This window comes from Zea mays, chromosome 10, assembly GCF_902167145.1.
Source record: "Zea mays cultivar B73 chromosome 10, Zm-B73-REFERENCE-NAM-5.0, whole genome shotgun sequence".
In the NCBI taxonomy this organism is placed as follows: Eukaryota; Viridiplantae; Streptophyta; class Magnoliopsida; order Poales; family Poaceae; genus Zea; species Zea mays.
The window spans coordinates 19109873-19131223 of record NC_050105.1 but is presented as its reverse complement, the minus strand read 5'-3'; the positions used below and the strand labels follow the sequence as shown (position 1 = coordinate 19131223).

Sequence of the window (21351 nt, the reverse complement as noted above, 5' to 3'; positions counted from 1 at the left end):
CCTCCTATGCTCTCTATGCCTGGAGCAGAAGCTTGTCTTCTTCAGGTAATTATAAACTTGAGATGTTGTCATCAATAGTTCTGTATCCATGATAATTTGTTTCCTAAGTGAATGTTCTGCATGCAACACAAAGCCGACGGTGACAGATGTTATCGATATTGATATAGGCACAACGATTTGTAGTAGATTTAGTGCTTTTGTATATACTGAGAAAAAAGATACTAGGGGTGTTCATGGCCCAGGTTGGCCTAAACTTATCCTTTGGTCCTGCATAATGATTAGCCAAACATATTATACATCTGACATCCCCAGTGTATAAGTATAACACAACATATTTTTACACCTCGATCCTCTATTTTACAGGCTAATGATCCCACGATTGAACGTATTATGCCCTAGGATTGTTGTAGCAAATAGCAGAATATTTAGCATATGAATGTGGGAACCCGCTTTCAGAACTAATGAAATCTGTAGAACCCCACCCACTCCTCAGGATGAAATGTGTGCTAGAATGAGTTATTTCCCTGAAGCTATATGGAAGGGTGTACAAAAATTCTTGTGGCATATTGACACTTCTCTGAAAAATATTGGGATCAATGAACGTCTCCCTTACAATGCTCCTGTTATTCAGTTCTCTTCCTCAATGGGTGGTGGTCGTGATGGCAACTTCTTGTTTTTATATGCCATTGTATACAAGGCGTTTGTCTAAAAAAATATAATACTCTTTTGAATAGTTTGTACAAAAATAGTTTGAATAGTTCTAAAATGTTCTAGGCTCTGGTTGCATGTGTAACAAAAGTTATTGATATTGGCTATTAAGATACCCTTTTTTGCACTCAAAACTATATTACAGATCCAAATATTTTGGGTACAACCTTATTGTTGTTTTGTTGACCAACTATAGAAAGAAAAGCTAAAACTTTCCATGTTGTATTGATTTTGTAGGAAATCAAAGAGTAATACCAAAGGTTACATGAGATGTATGCTTGTTGGTGAGAATTATGGCTGCTAACTTGTACTTCTCTCAGATCGAAGATCTAATGTTTCAGGTACTACAATATAAGTACTTCCTTACATTTTAAGAACCACGACATTGTTTGTTCCCTGGTGCTAAAACACAATATTCTATTCTAGCTCTCTATGTGGCACTGCAGTGATGAACTTTGGATCCATGTTGATGAACCACATCACTATTCAAGAAAAGCTGCAAAACTCTATATAGGTAACAAAGTTGTAATCTAAGAAGGAAATTCGTATGAAACTACATATCTATTGATTACCTTATTATTATTGTTCTTTTTTGCTTTGGCCATGTGAAGTTAATCACTTAAATGGGAGATCTGATCTAAAAACTGTATAAACAATTAACTCTGAAGGATGCCACTGCTATGCCTATGCAAATAATAACTTTTAAAGTGTGTCATTTTGGTATTTTTATTCTTATTGTCTATGGTTCACCATAGGATTATGTATCTTCTGCAGCTGTCCTATAGCAAACCATTTCTATTATGACTTTCTAGGTTTTTTATCTTTAAGCGGTCATGTCCAACTTAGCTAAATGAACTATTTACCACTTATCTTGCAGAATCAGTTCTCATTGAGGTATTTCTGTAATTTGGAGAAGTATGCCACTTTTAAATTCTTATTGAAGTTCTGTTGCATCTCATGGAACAGACAAGTCTCGATAGAGGAAGGAGAAGACAAGGCAAAGGATATTCGCGCAATCTTGGATAGGTTTTGTTTCCTTCCATTTCCCCATGGTTTCTTTAGTCACTCTACAGTTACCAACTAGATGTTAAAATAATTGAACCTACAGGCACTCCATTTGGATGCTTTGTCTGACATGGATAACACCACGCAATCACTGCTTTCATTTACCGGCAATGATAATGTTCATGGCTTATACGATGTTCTGTTAAACTACAAGTATGGTGCATCCCATTATTTTGCCATTTCATTCTTGTTTTACTTGAAAATTTTGTTGAATAAGGTGACCTTGTGATTCTTCAAGCCCTTGCTAAATTATGTCTGCTGTCAATGTCTCAGTCTTATATTCACCCTAGCCATTTCAAAATGGTTGCCTATATATTCTAGAGGTATTCTTTTTTTTTCAATCCTTTAGCCTTGCCTTTTTGGTTTGGCTCTACCTCTTTAGTTCCTTTTTGTTACTAGGAAACTTTGTGACTTTTAACTCTTTTTATTAGAAGGGAAGCATGTTAATCTGGCATGTTGTTAGAAATGCAATTCATATCCTGCACATAGAGATGTCGAATGAAGTGCCCTTAGGCTATTAGCTAGATCTACAAAGATAGGCAGCAGAGGAAGAAATTTGGATGTAGAATGAGGCGTTGAGTGCTTGCATATCTCAGCCTCTCAATTTTTTGTTGGTCCATACTCCTAAATTTTTGAACGTTGTAGTTCTGATATTCTTGAAATTCCATCCTCAATCCTTGATTCTTTGTTCAATGTATTGTATTTTCATGACATGCTTCTTTGATCCTGCATTTGTGATCCTAGCCAAAACATTTGTGTTTATTGTCTTATATATGAAGTGCATCTCAGCGAAAATAACATTGTAGCAAAATGTGATCCTAGGAAAAACAATCAAGTTTGATTTTACAATCTGCATTCTGTAATTCAGCAACATGTTTAGTGTAACATGATTGTTCTACTTTGTGTTTGTCCCCTTGTAATCTATTTTGGTAAAGTGTTTGTTCTTCCTATCTGTCACATGGTTTACCATCATTTTTTGTATTAACATATCATCGTTTACAAAAATGCAGCCAGTTGTAAGATTAGCCAGCTATACTTCCTCAACACTATCAACAATTTAAGGACCATAGATATTCTATAATGTCCTTCTCTCCATACATAGAAAGTCTATAGTTGTAAGATGAGCCATCTACACGTCAGCAAAATTCGGTGAGTAATTTGAGATATTTCCTTTTTTGGTTGTCGTTTATTGAGTTAGTGTATATCATATCACCTATTGTCCTACTCAATGGATAAGAAAAGGAACTCCTTTCTGTTGATTTCTCTAAGTTGAAGAGAACAGTGGATTCTTTTATGTTCTATTACGAGTCTATATGTGCACTATATGTGTATGGGAGCCAAAAAACCCATCAATGATGTTAGAGATGATCGGCTCAGCAGAAGTCATTTTAACTGTTTCTAAGAACTGAAAAACAGCATTACACAACCCATTTTTTTCTCCTGCTGCTTTCAGTTTAATCGAGAAATGTCAACATCACCGGCTATCGTCAGCTATACATTTGATTATTGTTCTCTAACGTGAATATTTGATTCAAAATAGCTCTCTTATGGCCTTAGGTAGGGCTTGAAGGCAGTGCCAATGGGCAGTGGTGGATAGGCAGTATTGGCAAAACACTTGATGAGGGGATATCCTTCCACTGAGTTGGTTCAAGGCAGTGGCAAGACTACTTATTGCTGCATGGTACTGACTAATCATGAATCATTTCTTAATGACATATTATAAATTTATGTTCACATGATTATTACAGTTTGCCCTTCCATACTTATCCCATACTTCCACATTCTGTGTGTCATGATTATCTGAAGGGCAACGAATGACCTTAGGCCACATGTTGGTGATGTTGATGCTGCTGCAGTGCCATGTGGCTTGGGGCGCGCTATTGGCAACAAGGTAAGCGATTATCTAGGCATCTTCACTTTTTTTGTTTTTGATGAAGGTACCAGGTATCATCTGTTTGATCTGTGTACTACCACTAGGCATCGCCTATCCTCTCTCTTCTGCACAATATAAAATAACAAGAAAATGTTTGCATAAAAAGGGAAAAGAGAGGGTGGCAAACTGCATGCCATATATTAGAGTTAGTGCAATATAGATTCAGTAAACTTATTAAAATGTGCATTTATTAGGGTATCTCTATCTCTACTACTTATTAAGGCTACAAGGGGTAGCCTGCCTCTCCCTTGTTCTGCCTTCCGTCGATCTACACCATCCGATCTGACCCCTCCGCTCGAAGCCTCCTACGTCTGTCGATTTTCTCTCGATTCCAACTGCGCATGATGCCGCCCAACCATCCTTCCGCACCTACGCTGAGTTCATCCTCCTCGATTCAACCTAACACAGCTCCTCCACCGCATCGCCAGCCTCACCTTAGCGGAGTACCTCTGCCTCCTCCTCAATGCCTAACCCCCACCGCCGTCGGATCCGAGATCCTGCCCTCGTCCTTCATCCTTCTCCAATCTGCTCACCGGTGACGATGCGTGCCCACAACACGCCATGGACAGCAGGTGGGCAGGAACGCCTTCTACGCCGGATCCTCTTCTCTCGTGGTCCTTGACATGCGAGCGCGAATCTTCTCACGTTTTATCTTAAATATTTATGATTCAATTTGTTTTCTATAGTGGTGTTATGTTATAACCCCCATCATTTTTAGCTAGACCGCTCCTGTTTGCTTGCTTCTGCTTTACAATGTATATTATCTTCCATGTTGTGAATGTATTATGTAAGCTGTTTAAGAAACAATGGTGTCCACTGTCCAGCATATCCTGAAGTCCTAAACAACAGGGCTTGATGTATCTTACCTTCGCCATCTTTCCTGATATGCAGCATTACATGAACTTGATCCGGTGTTCAAAAAGTTTTCTTTCTCAGAGAGTGTTGCAAGCTTGTTCTCTTCTTTAGGCTACAAGAGGCCTGCAGTCATTCAATCTATGTACATATTTAAGGTAGATTGTTTGGACTCTATTTTTGCTAATATTATATGTTATTTCTTAAATTCTTAGTTTCTTCTTCTTCTTTTTGATAGCAACCAGGTATTGGTGGTGAGGTCGTGCCGCACCAGGATAATACATTCCTTTACACGGAACCTCGTACATGCACAGGGCTGTGGCTTGCACTTGAAGATGCAACAATCAACAATGGTTGCCTGTGGGCAATTCCAGGATCACATAAAAGTATTTTTAACACAATTACTTTATGCCTAAGAACGTCTTGAAAGGCAGGACTGTCTAAGTTTAATTTTTAACTTTTGTGTTTTGTAATAGAGGGTTTGGTGAGACGTATGGTCAGAGATGAAAATGGTACACATTTTGATCGGCCCTCCCCAGTCTATGATCAGAAAGAATTTGTACCGCTGGAAGTAAAATCTGGTGCTTTGGTGGTTATACATGGAGATCTTATACATCAGAGGTGATTCTCCTTTATATTGCTAATTCTTCCTACTTGAGATGTATTGTTTCAAATTAATAGTGTTATGACTTTTTGTGTACAGTTTTGAGAACCTTTCTCCAGCGTCAAGACATGCATTCAGCTTACATGTAGTGGATACTGAAGGATGTAAATGGTCCGAAGACAACTGGTTAGTTCATAACTTCATATTCATAATGGTATTATTGAAGAATTCTTTATTTATAATACTATTTTGATTTTCCATTGTCCGTAGAAGGTCTTGGCATAATTGACTATCAGTATTATTTGAGTTTAAATGCTTATAAATTCTGTATTCGATCTTGAATGGGATGTGGCTGGTACTATTTTCCTTCTGAAATCAAGCTTGTGACAACAGAATTATCGCATTGGTATCTTTGTATGATACTCTCGTTCATAAATATATGACACCATTGACTTTTTTGAAATCTTTGTCCACTCGTCTTATTCAAAAAATAATGAGTTATAATTTATTTTGTTGTATTTTGTTTTATCACTTAAGGTAGTCTGTGGTTGACTTAAAATTTTACATTTTTGAATAAATATTTTGAATAAGAGTGGTCAAAGGTTTCAAAAAAGTCAACAGTGTCATATTTATGAACGGATGTAGTAGTTTGCAGTTTTCATCACTAAACATTGACAAACAAAATAACACATTTTGTGCATAAAGTTGCCGGTTGCTTATTATGTTTGCTCTGCATCTTATTAAGTTCCTGATCTAGACAAACTTATGATAGTATGATGTTTCAATTGACAATGTTGCTCTTTGGTAAGTTGACAATAGTGGTAACAGTATAACGTGGGGGAATTAGGGTAATGTTTCAACAATATAGGTGCACCCATTTTTTTATTATGAAACGAGGCCACTACTATGCACATATCTAAGGGGCTCAAAATTGTAAAATAGTGATTATGACTAAAATTCCCTATATATTCACCCCTTGTAACACAAGTTTATGCCCCCACAAGGTAAGCATATCTCTGTCCAGTTTGCTCTATCTTTGTCACTGATGTACACTGAGTGTCGTCATAGATTTTATATTTCCTCCGTTTTTCTGACAATTCCTTTTCTTTTGTAGGCGCAAGCAAGCTACGCCTACAAAAGAAGCATCTGCTCTTTACGCTGCTCAGTCTCATCTCGTGCAAGGCGAAAGGTAAGGTTCTTCTCTCTACATCCTTCGCTCCTCTTGAATCCCACTTTAAATCCTTTCTCATAATGCTTCATTTTATCGCTTCTGCTAGATTTCTCATTCCGGTGTGGTGGCCCAATCCCTTCTACGTGATTACAAAGGGCAGCTTCATTTCATCCCTAGACTGTTGTCGTCCCAATTTCTTGCCCCACCCTTCATCTTAGTTTCTTGCTCGTTTCAGTCCTTTCTCTATGTGACACACCCTATGGTCCATTCACCTTTGCGTTGTGCAGGATTACTTCAGTAGATTTTGGTTCAATAGAATTTACGTGTCTTAGTATATTTTGCTTCTGTAATGATCTATAAAGTTGGGACTCATCCTCTCAATTCTACTTAATGTGCTATTCATGACTTTTCAGATTCTTAGGTTGGTGCCAGTTCGTTCAATGCTCATACCTCACTACTGGCAAGGGATAAGGTTAGTCGTCTTAAGCATTTGAAAAAAAATGATGCTGCCATTAATGGCTAAAATGTTTTTTTGCCAAACCTGTGATCAACGATTGATTAAATTAAAAGAGCTTTATGATGGTGAACAACCTCTGAGTGCAGAGTTGGGTGAAGAGCTTGGAAAGACTCAGCCACTCAGGTATCTTTCCAGTCTGAGTCATGTGCTTTTACAGTCTTAGCAAATATGTTTTATTTTGTGTATCATTATCTCATCATGTTCAAATTATCTGTCACTCTATGGCACAAAAAATTGAACAACTGGGAGTTGATCTGGAGGCTAGGTATAAGGTTACTTGTCTTAAGTAATTGAAAAGATGATGTTATTATTAACAGCTAAGATGTTTTTTTGTGAAACCTGTTATCACCAATTTGTTAAACTAAAAGATCTTTATGATGGTGAATAACAGCTGAGTGCAGAGTTGGGTGAAAGGCTCAAGTATCCTTCCAGTATGAGTCATGTGGTTTTAAAGTCTTAGAAAATGCAGCAGCAGATGTTTCTTTATCCTCCAAAATAGGTTAGGGATCTTAACTATTTTTTAATATCAATGATCTTAACTGGATCACTCTTTTTCTGTGACTGTTACTAGATATGGTCTAACTTTAGTGGGTACTATTCCTCACTGCTTACAGATGGCAAAGACAGAATAGAAGATGGGAACAGGTCGATGGTACAAAGGTTTAGATCTCAACTGACGCATCAGATGGATGCCTTGCATAAAACCGTATCAAGTTCTGTTGCAGTTCTATCATGCAACAGAAGGACCACCTTAATGAAATGAAACATGAAAGTGGTTAGAGCCGAAGGTCTTGTTGAAAGGTACATTCCCTTAAGAAACTCTATTAGTTTGTCAGATTATCTTGTGTTTAGGATAGAAGTACCAGTTACAGAAGATCCAATAGAAATTCCCTCAATAAAGGTATTTAACAAATTAAAGTATACATCAATTTTTTGTTCATTCAATTTCATATTGCGCTAGAAAGCATTTCTATGTCAAACAACTATAGTTATCATAATGAACTCAAGTGTTAAGGTATTTATTAGACTATCAGTTTGTATTTTTTGATAGGTTGCAAACTGTGTGCAGGACCATCTTCTTTTGTGTTGTAACAACTATATATTCTTCATGGGTATCTTTCAGTTATAACAACTAATCACTGCTTACATATGGCAAAGACAGAATAGAAGATGGGAACAGGTCGATGGTACAAAGGTTTAGATCTCAACTGACCCATCTGTAAGTAATGAATATTTGTTTTTTTTCAGATTTGTCTGGTTGCTGTCTCATTGTAATGTATATCCGTTGTTTTTACATGTTTCTTGGGCAGCAAACGGAGAGGAATTTCGAATTGTGGCAGGTGCTGCCTCCACCTGGTAACGGTGAGCTGAAATACTATGGTTGTGAGCAGTAAATTCGACCAAATCATCTGCTCCACAGAAGCCATCAGCGCCTCGACCGGACAGTGACATAGGTGATCCACAGGTATGTGTCGGTGTCATTATACTAGAGACGACAATGAAATGTCAATTTCGATGTGATTGATCCGTGAATCTGTACATAACATGTGTGGCAATTTTAGTTCAATTTAACCAATAAACATAGATAGTAAACTTGGCTGAGACTGATCAAACCCGTGCAAAAGTTCTGTGATAGTCCCTTCTCGGTTTTCTTGTGTCCAGCTTGGTGTCTAATGAACCATGCCACGCTTAATAAATCCATTTGTGTCTTACCAGTAGAACGAGCGACATTGAATATTTTGTAATTTTTCTGGTTTTCATATTACATCTGCGGTTCCACACACATGATGTTTTGTTCATTTGTATCTTATTTATCTTTTTATTTAAGATTTTTTTATCCTTCAAGTACCTTAGAAGGCTGCAATTATTTTGTAGATACTTCATGTACACAACAAAAGATTTGGAAGAGTGGTCAGAAAATCATGATTCCTTTCGCCACGAGCAGAATTTGGTTCAGTGGACTGAGAAAAAACGGCCATATGTTGAAGCCCTTTTCATCGTGGTTGTGAGTCTATTGAATGCTTTAATGCTCAAATTATCATGTGTCACTTCAGCTTTTAGCTCCAATTGTTTTTGTTCTTCGTGAAGCTATGTCTGTTTGGAAGATCAAAATTATTTTAGGCGTGTGCTATTTCTTCTGTTCCCGATCCTTCCTACATATTGTAGCCACTTGTGGTTCCATTTTCATGCTTCCTATGTACAACGTGGGTGCACATATCGCTTATCTTGGTATTTTAGTGTCCTATTCTTTCTTTTTTTGTTTCAGTATATTCAGTATGTGCACTCTCATTTTTGCTCATATGGCCCTGCAGGTAACCAATGGTGTCGGTAAGGATTTTGCCATCAACAATGGTGCATGCTCTTGTTCCACGTACGTATTTGGGATGTTTTATTCTCTACTTGCTTTCCTGCTTATAGATTTGGTTGTCCTCAAATGGTTTCACCTAATACGTTTAGTGTCGAACCAAATATTTGCCAGAGTCGTACTGGAAGACGAGATCTCGCTGACGGAGGTAGGAGGGCTGCTGCAGGAGTGGGATGGCAGGGAAGAGCCAGCAGGACAGCATGCCCTAGAGGACAGCCTCGCATTCGAGGATCTGGGGAGCATGCTGGAGTCCATCAAAGTGGAGAGGGCCAAATATTCACTGATGTGCTTTCAGTTCCCTGTTGGACGTATCCACCGTCAGCTGAAGCAAAGGACTCAGGCAAATGGTCGTGTTGGTGCCACCGCAGCCGTCTACTCAGCTGCCATCCTGGAGTACTTGACTGCCGAGGTTCTGGAGCTGGCTGGGAATGCTAGCAAGGATCTGAAGGTGAAGCGTATCACCCCTCGCCATTTGCAGCTAGCTATTCATGGAGACGAGGAGCTGGACACTCTCACCAAGGGCACCATCGCAGGCGGAGGTGTCATACCGCACATTCACAAGTCCCTGATCAACAAGTTATCCAAGGAGTGAAGACTAGGGGATGTGCATCTTTAGTTTAAACTGGACTTCTGTGCGCTCCTGAGCGAGTCCTTGTTGTACCGTAGGTTTTAGTTGAGCTGTTAGGTTGGAGCTCCTTTGTGTAACGCTTGCCTGGTACTGCTTCATTAGTTATTTGGTTATTGTGTTTGTGTTGAGTTGTTAACTTCAGGGGTGCAAACCTGGTTGCTTATTTAGTTATGTGACTACTGCTATTCGGTTTATTTTTAATTTTTTTGTAGCTGCAATTATACTTATAATATGTTGTTGGTAGCCCTGCGGGGTGCTGGGGGCTCAGATTTATCATCTGAAGCAAAGAATTACTGAAGCATGTATCTGTAGCCTTTTGGTTCTTATAATTGCTTAGGGCTGCTACCTTTTTTGGTTACAGATATACTGCTCTATTTGATTTTTTTTCATTGAACTTCAAGAGAGTGCGTTTAGAGTTATTGCGGATAACTATGTCACGGATGATGGTCGAACGAGTGTTGTCCATTGTGCTCCTGCTTTTGGCGAAGACGATCATTGTGTTTGCCTTGCTGTTGGGATATTTGAGGTTGGAATTCTTTTCTTTAATTCATGTACATTTTCACTAACTGATGTGCGGCTAATGCTAAGGTATTAAGAGGTTAAGAGAAATGGGAAGATCAGTAAACCAGTAATCTACTAATCTCCTTTTCATAAACTTGGAGAAATAGCGCTATGTATTTAACTAAAATGATACTATTAAACCATAGGTCATAGGTCTAATCCAAGTGTCACTACAGCTTTTACATAAGTTAGTTCACTGGAGAACAGACTTATCCGCCTTCAGTAATGCATTTGTTGTGTTCTTCCCACTACTACTGGTACTGAGCTTTTTGCTCACTTGACAACGGCTGATGGAGTGGGCATTGGCCGCAGGTGGCAAGCAATCGTTGCCTACATCAACGTCGGATGCTACTACTTCATTGGCATACCTCTCGGCATTGCTCTCGTAGTACGAGCGACCGTGCTAACTGGTAGATGGGTGATTCAGCCCTAGCCAAATTCTTTGTGTGTGTATCAGCTGCTGAGGAGAGGAGGTGATTCCAAGAATGAGTGCACTACTGCTATTGCTTCAAGTGGATGCTGAATCAGGCGATGACTAAAACATGCAGTATAGACAAATTAATTGGATATCATTTTTCTTTTTATTTTTTCACTCAGTTCCAGTTCATTCACAACTAGGTGCAATGCACGGGCACTGACCTATCTTATATAATACACTACTAGGTCAGTGTCCGTACATCACAGACCCGAATTTCTCTTCGATGTCATCCCAGACAGCTCGCGAATGTCATCCTTTATCTCATAACTGCATAGCACATTTGTATATATAAGTTATCGAGATATTATAGGTCCCCGTTGCAACGCACGGGCACTCACCTAGTTAAATATTAATAGACTCTTTTTGCATATGGTGTACTTTCACCATCTCATCAATACAACATCATTTTTATTCATGAGGTTCACATCCTGACTTAGGTTGCAGGTCAGTGATCAAGTCTTCATAACCGCGAAGGTACGACGATCCGAATCGATTATACTCAGCTGTGGATCTTTGATCACACGACATATGTAGCACTTAACCCTTGCATATGTCAACCCGCCACCGGGGTTCTTAAGACCATATCAGGTTCACGTCAACCGAGAGCACAGATACACCACCGTCCAGCCTCTTGCCACGGAGGGTACACGCTACTCTCGCCACCGCTCCACTCCCATTGCGTGTTATCTTATTCTGGCCTTAGTCTGCCCGAGGCAAAGCTTACCCATGATGAGGCATGTGACCAGTTAAAGGGTCCTCGATCATCAAACCTACATACGCATCCAATCCTTAATCAACCTGGGTAGAACATCACCTGTTCCAAGCCCAAGTCCCGATTTAGGTACTTCCATCCTTAGGATTGTTTGTGTTCCTTAGGATGATAAGAGCATCATAGGGAACTTTGCAGTAAGATCCCACCATGCTCCCAATGAAAATATATTCTTGCAGGTAGAAGCCATCCTTCCTCAGGATAACCCTTGAGCTAGGCAGTATTGCAAAAGACAACCTCTATCCACAAGATCTAAGCAGGGCTAAGCATTTTTGTAAATCATATTTTTGATACTTCACCAGAAGTATCTATAAAGGTATGGATTTCAAGGAAGGCAATGCATCAAAGGGTTTCCAAGCAACTCCTATAAACTTAATGCACATTTCACTAGACCTAAAGTGTATAAAAATCTTTTAAAAACACAAGGAAGGGGTAAATGCACTGGGGCTTGCCTTCGTTTATAGGTGAATTAGGCTCGGATCCACAGATGTCAAAGTAAAAACAATTTCCTGCCTCATGTTCCGCAGGTGGTGGTGGTGAAGTCTTCTCTTCTTCTACTTCAACTTCTTCCTCGTTTTCTAAATATAACCATATATATATAAATATAAGAATGAATGTTCATGAAATGCTTATGAGTGTGCAAGAATAGTAGAAGTTTATTTCTAAGGTCTTGAATACAACTTTCCTTCACGGTTTTCCGGGAAACTAGGTTTTCCGGAGTGAGTAAAGGAATTCAAAGGGCAGGGGTAGGGTTTTGGGTTCTAAGCATCAAACAAGGTTCAAATCAAACCAAATTCTACCCAAGGCTTCTAAATAATGTTTAGAGTTTAAATAAAAAGTTTGGGCAATTTTTGGAATTATTATCTATTTTCTAAAAATCCAGAACCAAGGTTTTAGGCTATTTTAAATGCTCCAAAATTCCCTATTTGACCTAAAAATCATAAAACTATTTTTATTAAATCCTATGGAAAATTAGGAACCTAGCAAAATTGTTCCTACATTTTTAGGATTTTTCTACAATTTTCTAGAATTGTTTTAGCTCTGGCTAAAAAAGAAAAAGAAAAATTGTGAATAGTGCTGGGCTGGAAGCAGCCCAAGTCGGTCCATGGATAGCAGAAGCGCGCGCCCGCGCTGGCAGACTTGCACAGAGGTCCCTGTTTTTTGAGTATTCCGAAGGAGTCTAAAGTACTATTTGAAACAATCGCTGACATTTACCAATAAACCCCTGCACTTCCTTCCTTTTACAACTCGAAGTCCCCGTCGTCGAGCAGCGGTGCGCAGAGCTCCGACGAGCTCGCGTACTGGCCGATTTGCGCAAGGACCGGCGCCCTTCTTTGGCCTAAACCTAATTCGGGATCTAATGAACGTTTCCCCTCACTTAATTCCACGAATAGCTACCCGGTTTGCTCTGGCTACGACGACCGTGGATGTTGCGGGTGGATGAACGCGTTTCCGGTGACTAGTGGGCTCCTAGTTCAATTGGGCGGGTCGACGAGCATCACCGGAACATGAGCACACTTAAATGAGGGAGCAGGCAATATGAACTGACCTGAGTCGCGCTGACCGCGATGAGGCTAAATCGAGCGAGTTCTTAAACGTTTTGGGGAGAATCCGGAATTAGAGCTCTCTGGTGGGGGGTTTGGGGTGCAGGTGGGTGCAGTAGCTGCTTGAATACATGGCGGAGCCGAGGGGGTGCTCAATTTATAGTTCCCATCGTCGGTGGTGTCCAATTTCACGAGGTTGTGCTGGCGGCCGGAGGGAAACAGGGATACTGGTGCATGGGATGGGTGGCTTTCACCGTGGCGCTTCCTCCGGCGATCACCGGATCCCATAACACAACTAATTGCAACGTGGTACAGAGCCTGGACACGCGGCACATGGCAGTGATGAACCAACGATAGCGAGCTCTTATCCGATCGACCGATGAGCAAGGGGGTACGGCGGGCTTAGCCGCAACCGAGCTCGAGTCGATCCTATGCCAAGATTTTTACTTGCCCGTGCCTATCTGCTGACCACGGTGCACAAATCGTGACGAGCAATCAACCATCACAGCGACGGATCACCGGCGACGAGGAGGGGGGGTTGAACCGCGATCTGTTTCAGTTTGGGGTGTACTGTACCATGGAATGCTTCTTCAGTGCGCCTGAAAGCCAGGTTTTAGGGTCAATTTTCTCTAAATTTTCTATAGCAACTCACCTAAAACTCTGTAGCAAAGTTGTAGACCAATGATTCAGCTATAATCTTGCCATAACAATTATAGCCAAATTCCCACTCGATCATGCTTGATTTCCTGTCCAAAGATGACTTGGTACCACTGGTAGTCTGAATTTCAGACATTAAATAGCCTGACAGTCCAACTTTGGGTTTAATTATCTCCCAATTCTTCATAACAACAATGCTTAACCTCTTAAACAAAGTTGTTCACCTTTAATAGATCTACATAGTTGATGTGGTGACCTAGGGCAAAATCCCTATAATTTGAAAGCTACAAAGCTCCAAAGTTGAGCCCATATCACTGAATTTCAAACTTAGGTGAATAGGGTTTAAGTGGTGCTTTTTGCAAATAGACCCAAAACTTAGGGTTTAACTTGCAAATCCACATATTTGTGATCCATATGACTTAGGACACTTTATTATCATGGTTTTTGCACTTTAGTCCAAAAGTGGACTAATTTTGCACTTAACCCCCTAGGGTTTGGATTTAGGGTTTTCCAGGGTCCTTTTTAGGGTTTTTGGTATTTCAAGGATGTGAATGTAATGTAAGTCCCTTCTTAGTAACATTTTATGACTATTTTTCTTAAGCTTTAGGATTTTCTCCATTTGGGTGTTGTTTTACCCCTCAGAACCATATTTAAGGTTAAGTACCATACACTAGGGTTTTATTTGTAAAGTACCATAACAATACAACTTGTTTGAAAATTTTGCCTAGTGAATGCATTCTAGGTGTATCACACATATGAAATGCTAATGCAAATGATGGTATGCTCAAGTTTTAGTAACAGTAACACCAGGGGTGTTACACAGATTGTAACCTGTTCAGATTATATAATTCATCTTAAATAATTTAGACGAGAAATAAATGACTATTAGACTACATTATATAATCTGTAGTCTAGCAATCATATGAAATACCTCACATAAGGCAAAAGGCAAAGTGTCTTATCAAAGTTCTTCCAAGTGACTTCGATAATCAAGAGATTTTATGCAAGTTCACCCGGATAGACAAGATTGTTAAAGGAAGGAAGGAAACCATAAAGGAAGCAAGGTTTGAGACTCATAATAAGCATGCTTTACTTTTAAGTTTTAAAAATCATTCTTTATGTACAACATGCTATGTTTCACTAAGAGATGGTATAAACTCTCCTTTGAACTCACATTGTTAACATATGGTGTACTATGTGTATTCCCATGTGTATAAAAAAGAACTCTAAATCATACCTTCTGTGTTTTTGGGACTAATTGTTTTTATCAAGATCTTATTATGTGTCCCTCATGCAAAGAAGAACTCTAAGGTTTCATCTCAATTGGTACCTTCAATTGGTATGAGATCTTGGCATAATGTCGGTTGTTGCAAATCGATTATGCCTTGATCTAAGATATATGATGAATTCCTCTAAGACTCTTAATATAATCAAGTGCATTTTACAAATAATTCGAGTACTTGATGGATATATTAAGGAGGAGCTCATTATATGTCTTGAGTCATTGAAACTAACACTTTTTGCTAGTGAATTTGTGTAGTCTTTAGAAGAGGATAAGTGTCTCTTGGGTATGTTACGCTAACTCAATCCAAGTTGGTAAATCTATTTCTTATTCTTATTTGGGTTGCACTTTTATCCCTCGAGTAGGTACTCTATATAATATGGCTTAACTTCTTTCATATATACATTTATATGCACTATCAAAAGCGAGAAAATTTAGTCCATGTTTATGAGGTTGTGCAATTAGTGATCTATATGCCTTCCACATTCAAAATGGCCACTAGTTATGAGACCTCAACTTGTGCAATTTAATGCTATCTCTAGACTTTAAAAGTGTTCTCTAGGTGACATTATGAGATACAAGAATTCATTCCAGCTGGTATCAACTTGAGAAGACTTCTTCAATTTGTGTAAAATTGTGAAGAAAGATGTCTTCTATTAGTATCTCAAAATGGTGGCAAGATCTAGAGATGGACTCTCAACTGAGATCAAGCACAATTTTGGATAATCTCCATGAAGGTCTTGATGAAGATCATGAGGCTTATAACAAAGTCTCATATAATTAGAAAAATATACTAAGGCAAAGAATGTGATCAAGTGTACTTAAAGGGATATCCTCTAAGGTACAAGAATCAATTATGATAGTCAACCATACATGTAAACACAAAATGTAAGATCTTTCAGTTGGTATGGTGTGTCTATCTGATAGTAAGTATTATATGGCATAATTTCAATTGTCGTATTATTATCATGCCATGATCAAGATATATTATGTACTCCTATTTAGAATCTTAATCGAATTGAAAGTGCATCTCACAAGTAATTCAAATACATGAGGCACATATCAAGGGGATCATATTCTATATCTTATGCGTCTTGAGACTAACATTTTCTTTTATGGGCTGTTTGGCTCCCAAGAATTGGTCTGAATTGAATCATTTTCCAAGAATTGGTCTGTTTAGATGTCTGTGGAATTGAAATGACCATTTCAACCTAATTCCAAACCCTGCAAATGTGGCCTCCTCTCAATTCAGACCCTCCACCATCAGAAAAGGCTAGAAAGGCAACTAGGGTTTGATACTTTGATGCCCACACCATCTCCACCTAGGATCGTCGCCCCCGTCTTCCTCGCCCTCATCGGAAAAAGCAGCTCAAGTGAGTCATCTACCTCGCCCTCATCCATCTCGCGTCTTCCTTGCCCTCTTCCCCTGCTCATCCCGACGATCTAGAGGTGGCGATCTGGAGGTGTGTCTATCAAGGGGATTCCTAGGATCGCATTTTGACAAAATCCTAGAGCGCGCGGGCGTCGGGGAAGTAGCGGTAGGCGACGGAGGCCTTGCTAATCTTTAAGTCAGACGTCGGGTTTTGGCGATCTGGAGACGTCGGGTTTAGGATCTGCAGCCAGACGGGGCACGAGCATTGAGTGGTAGGACACGGCGCAACCGAATGCCTGGAGGCACTTGGCGACCAGCGAACCAACGCTGCCCAGCCCGAGGATGCCTACACGCCTCCAGATTTTACACTAGATTGTTTTCAGCCCGAGGATGCCTTGCTAATCATATGATCTGGAGACGTCGGGTTTACACTAGATTGTTTTTAGCTCGCAAGAACAGTAAAGTAAAAAAAGAAAAAGATAGAACCTTGTTAGTCCAGCGCCATTTAGTTGGTCCAGCGCCATAAAATTAGGCTGCTAATCTTGTTGCATACCAGCTTCTCCAGTCCAGCCTTCAGATTTTTTTGGTTAAGAAGAAGAAGCTCGACTGCCTTCATAAGATGCACCAGGGCAGCAAAACATCCATATCTGCAGTTTTGATTCGCACTAGACTAGACTACATTAGCAGAGACCATGTTGTTAAACAAGTATTGTGAAGTAGAAATTGTAGTAGTACTCACATCACAAGTTTGCTATTACAAAGTTAAAGCAGTGTGAAGTAGCTCGTAGTCATTATAGATGACAGGATTCCAAAATCCTTGTTCTCACTTATAGAAGAATATTATTTTGTTTTTGTTTTTGTTTTTTACAGTTTCATCACAAGTTTGTTTTGGGATTTGTCGCCTCAAGTTTCATCTAGTTACCTCCAAAAAATCCTTCAATCTCCATGGCTACATCGATACTTCTCCTATTCCACCTTGTGCCACTACTAGTAGTGTTTTTATTCTTGAGTAGAGCATTTTGCTTTCAACTAGCATGTCTAATTGCATATAAAGTACATATTCTACATATCAAATCAATATACTAACGAGGAGGAAATTAAAAGGAAGAGAAAGAAGCGAAAGAGAGTTGTTGTATTAGCTGTGTCTATTATGGCTATAATTGCAAATTGGTATCAACGGAGGAGACCTAGACACATTGTAGATGCTAACGAAGTTCAAGAGAGAAATGTCGAGTGCAGAAACAAATGCTATGTAATATGTACCAGGGTTCAAATGTCTATTGCTATGACAGTTTGCACCTAACTAAGAGATCTTTTAGTGACTTGAGTGCCATCTTATGAGAAAAGAGTGGCCTACAGGATACCCTAAATGTGTCGGTAGAAGAAAAGCTTGCGATTTTTCTGCTTATAGTAGGTCATAACACCAAAATGAGGCTGATCCGTAGCACTTATGGGTGGTCCCTTGAACCAATCAGACGACACTTCAACGAAGTGCTTAGAGGGATTCTATCTTTAAGTCATGAGTTCATCAAGCTTCCTAATCCAGAAACCACTCTACCTGAGGATCCAAAGTGGAAATGGTTTAAGGACTGCCTAGGTGCACTAGATGGCACATATATCGATGTGAATGTTCCATTGACTGACCAAGGTTGGTACAGAAATAGGAAGCAACGAATCACCACTAATGTATTAGGTGTTTGTGATCGACAAATGAAGTTTCTGTATGTCTTAGCTAGATGGCAAGGGTCGACTTTGGATTCACGCATACTACGTGATTCCATGTCACGGGAGGACTCATTTGTTGTTCCTAGTGGTAAATACTATCTAGTGGATGCTCGATATACAAATGGTTCGGGATATCTTGCCCCGTACCGATCTACACGGTACCACTTGAATGAATGGGCTATTCAAGGCAACAATCCATCTACTGCGAGAGAGTTATTCAACCTACGCCATGCAACAGCTAGGAATGTGATAGAGAGAACTTTTGGGCTATTGAAGATGAGATGGGCAATCTTGAGGACCAGCTCATATTTTGAATTAGAAAACCAGGTATAACATAGTAGGTATTCAATTAAAATTCAATCGTTAGTTTTAAAATTGTGTATTGACTTAGCCATATTATTCTATGCAGATTAGGATCATCCATGCTTGCTGCATATTGCATAAATGTTTAAGGGATAGACAAAGAGATATGGACGATGTTCTAATACATGAAGTTGATAGTCTCATCTCTGCTGCTCCTGCTGAAAATCAAGGAGAAATGAGTCTGATTATGAAGCGCCCCAGATCCTCTGGGACTCAAATGTGATACAATTACTAGTCCCAGGAGGCTAGTAAACACATTTATACATCAGATGATTCCAGATCTGCTTAAATGAGACAAACCTATAAAGGTGGCGATCAACTTTAAGAGTTGGTCCACAACTCGGGACATATCATCAGAGTGGGGCTGAAGCAGCCCGATATACACAGCGAAGCAAATCAGTGGTCCAACAGCCACAGGCAAGGTTGGGAACAGTCGTAACTCTTACCCGATCTCCTTTTCTGAAAAACAACAAATAAGCAAGGGTGAGTACAAACGTACTCAGCAGCCCACCTTCACCCGCGGAATGGGGAAATCAAATATAATGCATGGAATATGTGGAGCTCAGGATATTTTGCAGAAACAGCAATATTTTATGTAGGGTTATTTTGTAAAACATTTTTTATTTTGCAAAGTGCATCCTCTCCCAAAGGAGCAGGAAGTTTTTCAATATTAGAACAAAATCCCCTGGACTAAACCATCCAGGTATCTCAGCAGTTTCCCACTGGTTTTCATTTTCAAAAACAGCTATTGGACTTCCCGTCCACCATAGCTCACGGCTCAACCGCTGGACCTTTTTAAAGCCACTTTTCAAAAGCACTTTTTTTAAAACAAAACACTAATTGCCATACCACACCAGACTCGTCCATTCCTGTGGACACAGACTATTTGAATAGGTTTGAACTCTGTGCAGAGGGGTACACTTTACCCACTAGTCCGGCTCTGCGATCTCATGGCCAATGAGATCCGAATCCTAATCTCTTTCTTTCCTCGCATGTCCTAACCTTAACGGTTATACCGGAAGGAGTCAGGCCACCGCCATGTCCAAACCGGACAAAACAGCCCCCCTCCTTATCCTCCCGGTGCTCCCTAGCCTTCATAACCCTGGGGTTGGACCGAACGAGTTCAGATTGAGTGACTGCCCACACAGTCTCGAGTGGTTGTACTTATCATGAGTACAGGTAGTGAAAGATGACAAACCGGTCCTTATATGAGGGGATAATCCTTCTGCTCACGCCTAAACCAGCTGAGCCATCACCTTAGGCCCTCCCCTAAACCAGGGAGTCCCTGATCATCCCTACTCAAAGGTGATAAGGGTGAAAACCCTTCGTCATACACATTTTGAAAAGCATTTTATTTTGAAAACTCACACCTTTTCTCAAATCATTTGTAACAAATATATCAAGGATTGATTGCGGCAAGCGGCTGGGTGGCCATAATAACTTGTCTCAAAATCATATCATGCATAAAATAACAGGCTGAGGGTTGTGGTTGAAAAATCATAGGTAATTTATGCATCAAAGGGATCCAGTGAGCTTGCCGTGCTTATCCGGCAAAGGGGGAAGGAGAGCTCGCGGAACTGGCTTCTGGCTCCACCGCCTGGCGTAGACTTGTAGATCTGGCCTCCACGAGACGGCATGAACACTCCGATAACCATGCAACATGAACAAGAAAACATACAAACCAGCAAGTATACCAACAAATATTTTGTATAGTGGTCAGAATAGCGATATATGGATGGGTAGAGTCTTGAGTAGAATTTGTGTCATGTGGTGTTGTGATATTACTGGTGGTGGAGCGGAGGTGCTTACCAGGAGGGTGGACTCGAGGTGAAGCGACACTATGCGTGTAGTCGGCAGAGCGGAGTAACTAAGTGGGTGGGGTGTTTGCCTTGGCTGAGGGTGTTGAGTGTGTGTGGAGAGGGAGAGAGTAGTTGGGTGTATTTATAGCTGAGTGTATGTGGTGTAGCACAGTGAAGTTCACTGTTGGTGAGAATAGTGACGAATGAATCGTCTGACTTATTATGAACAGGAGAGTTATAGGCAGAGTATGGGACAAGAGTACTTTGGGAGTTTTCTGGAATATGGACCATGCTTAAGGGATGACATGGTTGGATAGGGAATAGTTTGATAAGAATTTAGAAACAAGAATTATTGGAATCGGAGTTTGGAAGCCTGGTTTGAAGGAATCTCAAAGTTAAGCGTGCTCAACTTGGAGAAACCTAGGATGGGTGACCAGATGGGAGGTTCCCACTGGAAGGAAAATCACAGTCACCGGAGTTCGTATGACTGAAATATTGGTCTGGCTAGTCTTAGGTGGACTGGACAGCATGACGGATGAGTAGTTGAATTTTGGGGTGATCGGATGATCGATGAATAGTAACGATGAATAGTGGCGACGAAAAGGTCGCCACAGATATCATCGATGAATAGTAACGATGCTAAATAGTAATGGTGAATAGTAACGATGAATAGTAATGGTGAATAGTCGTATGAGCGAACGATGAACGATGAATAGTGACGATGAACGAAGAATAGGAACTATGAACGAACGGACGAACGATCGGAATTTTGGTAGCATAACGGCAGAACAAAGATTATCTGGAAGAACGATGAATAGGGACTATGAACGAACGATGAACGATGAATAGGAACTATGAACGAACGATGAACGATCGAATGATCGAACGAACGAACGATCGGAATTTCGGCAGCATAACGACAGGGAAAAGATTATTTGGACGAACGAACGGACGAACG

The 21351-nt window shown here is 40.1% G+C and overlaps 2 protein-coding genes across 15 annotated transcripts; both read left to right on the top strand.

Annotated features, from left to right (window-relative positions):
- The first annotated feature begins 2929 nt into the window (after positions 1 to 2929).
- On the top strand, positions 2930 to 5516 carry LOC103640918 (phytanoyl-CoA dioxygenase 2). Its single transcript, XM_023301239.2, is given in 7 exon segments — positions 2930 to 3454; positions 3580 to 3664; positions 4598 to 4716; positions 4797 to 4944; positions 5035 to 5179; positions 5262 to 5361; positions 5364 to 5516. Coding segments are annotated over 6 exon segments (612 nt in total). The 5' UTR covers positions 2930 to 3454; positions 3580 to 3633; the 3' UTR covers positions 5433 to 5516.
- A 1183-nt stretch (positions 5517 to 6699) lies between these two features.
- Positions 6700 to 10061, top strand: LOC103640916 (histone H2A.V). Of its 14 annotated transcripts, none has more exons than XM_035963346.1 (9): positions 6700 to 6805; positions 6937 to 6973; positions 7242 to 7349; positions 7465 to 7651; positions 8013 to 8069; positions 8161 to 8315; positions 8726 to 8855; positions 9163 to 9221; positions 9330 to 10061. In XM_035963346.1, the coding sequence occupies exons 7-9, from the start codon at positions 8733 to 8735 to the stop codon at positions 9805 to 9807; spliced, it is 660 nt and encodes a 219-aa protein (XP_035819239.1). In that variant the 5' UTR covers positions 6700 to 6805; positions 6937 to 6973; positions 7242 to 7349; positions 7465 to 7651; positions 8013 to 8069; positions 8161 to 8315; positions 8726 to 8732; the 3' UTR covers positions 9808 to 10061. The 14 variants fall into 14 exon arrangements, with proteins under 14 accessions (XP_035819239.1, XP_008662585.1, XP_035819237.1 ...); XM_035963347.1 differs by having other exon boundaries at positions 6725 to 6805; positions 6904 to 6973; positions 7252 to 7349; positions 8009 to 8069; XM_008664363.4 differs by having other exon boundaries at positions 6724 to 6805; positions 6904 to 6973; positions 7252 to 7349; positions 9163 to 10061.
- The last annotated feature ends 11290 nt before the right edge of the window (positions 10062 to 21351 follow it).

Bases quoted from the DNA above. Each gene is read 5' to 3' on its own strand.
- LOC103640916 (XM_008664359.4), top strand. From the start codon at position 8,733: ATGTACACAACAAAAGATTTGGAAGAGTGGTCAGAAAATCATGATTCC. The intron at 8,856-9,162 runs GTGAGTCTATTG...ATGGCCCTGCAG, and splicing joins AAGCCCTTTTCATCGTGGTT to GTAACCAATGGTGTCGGTAA.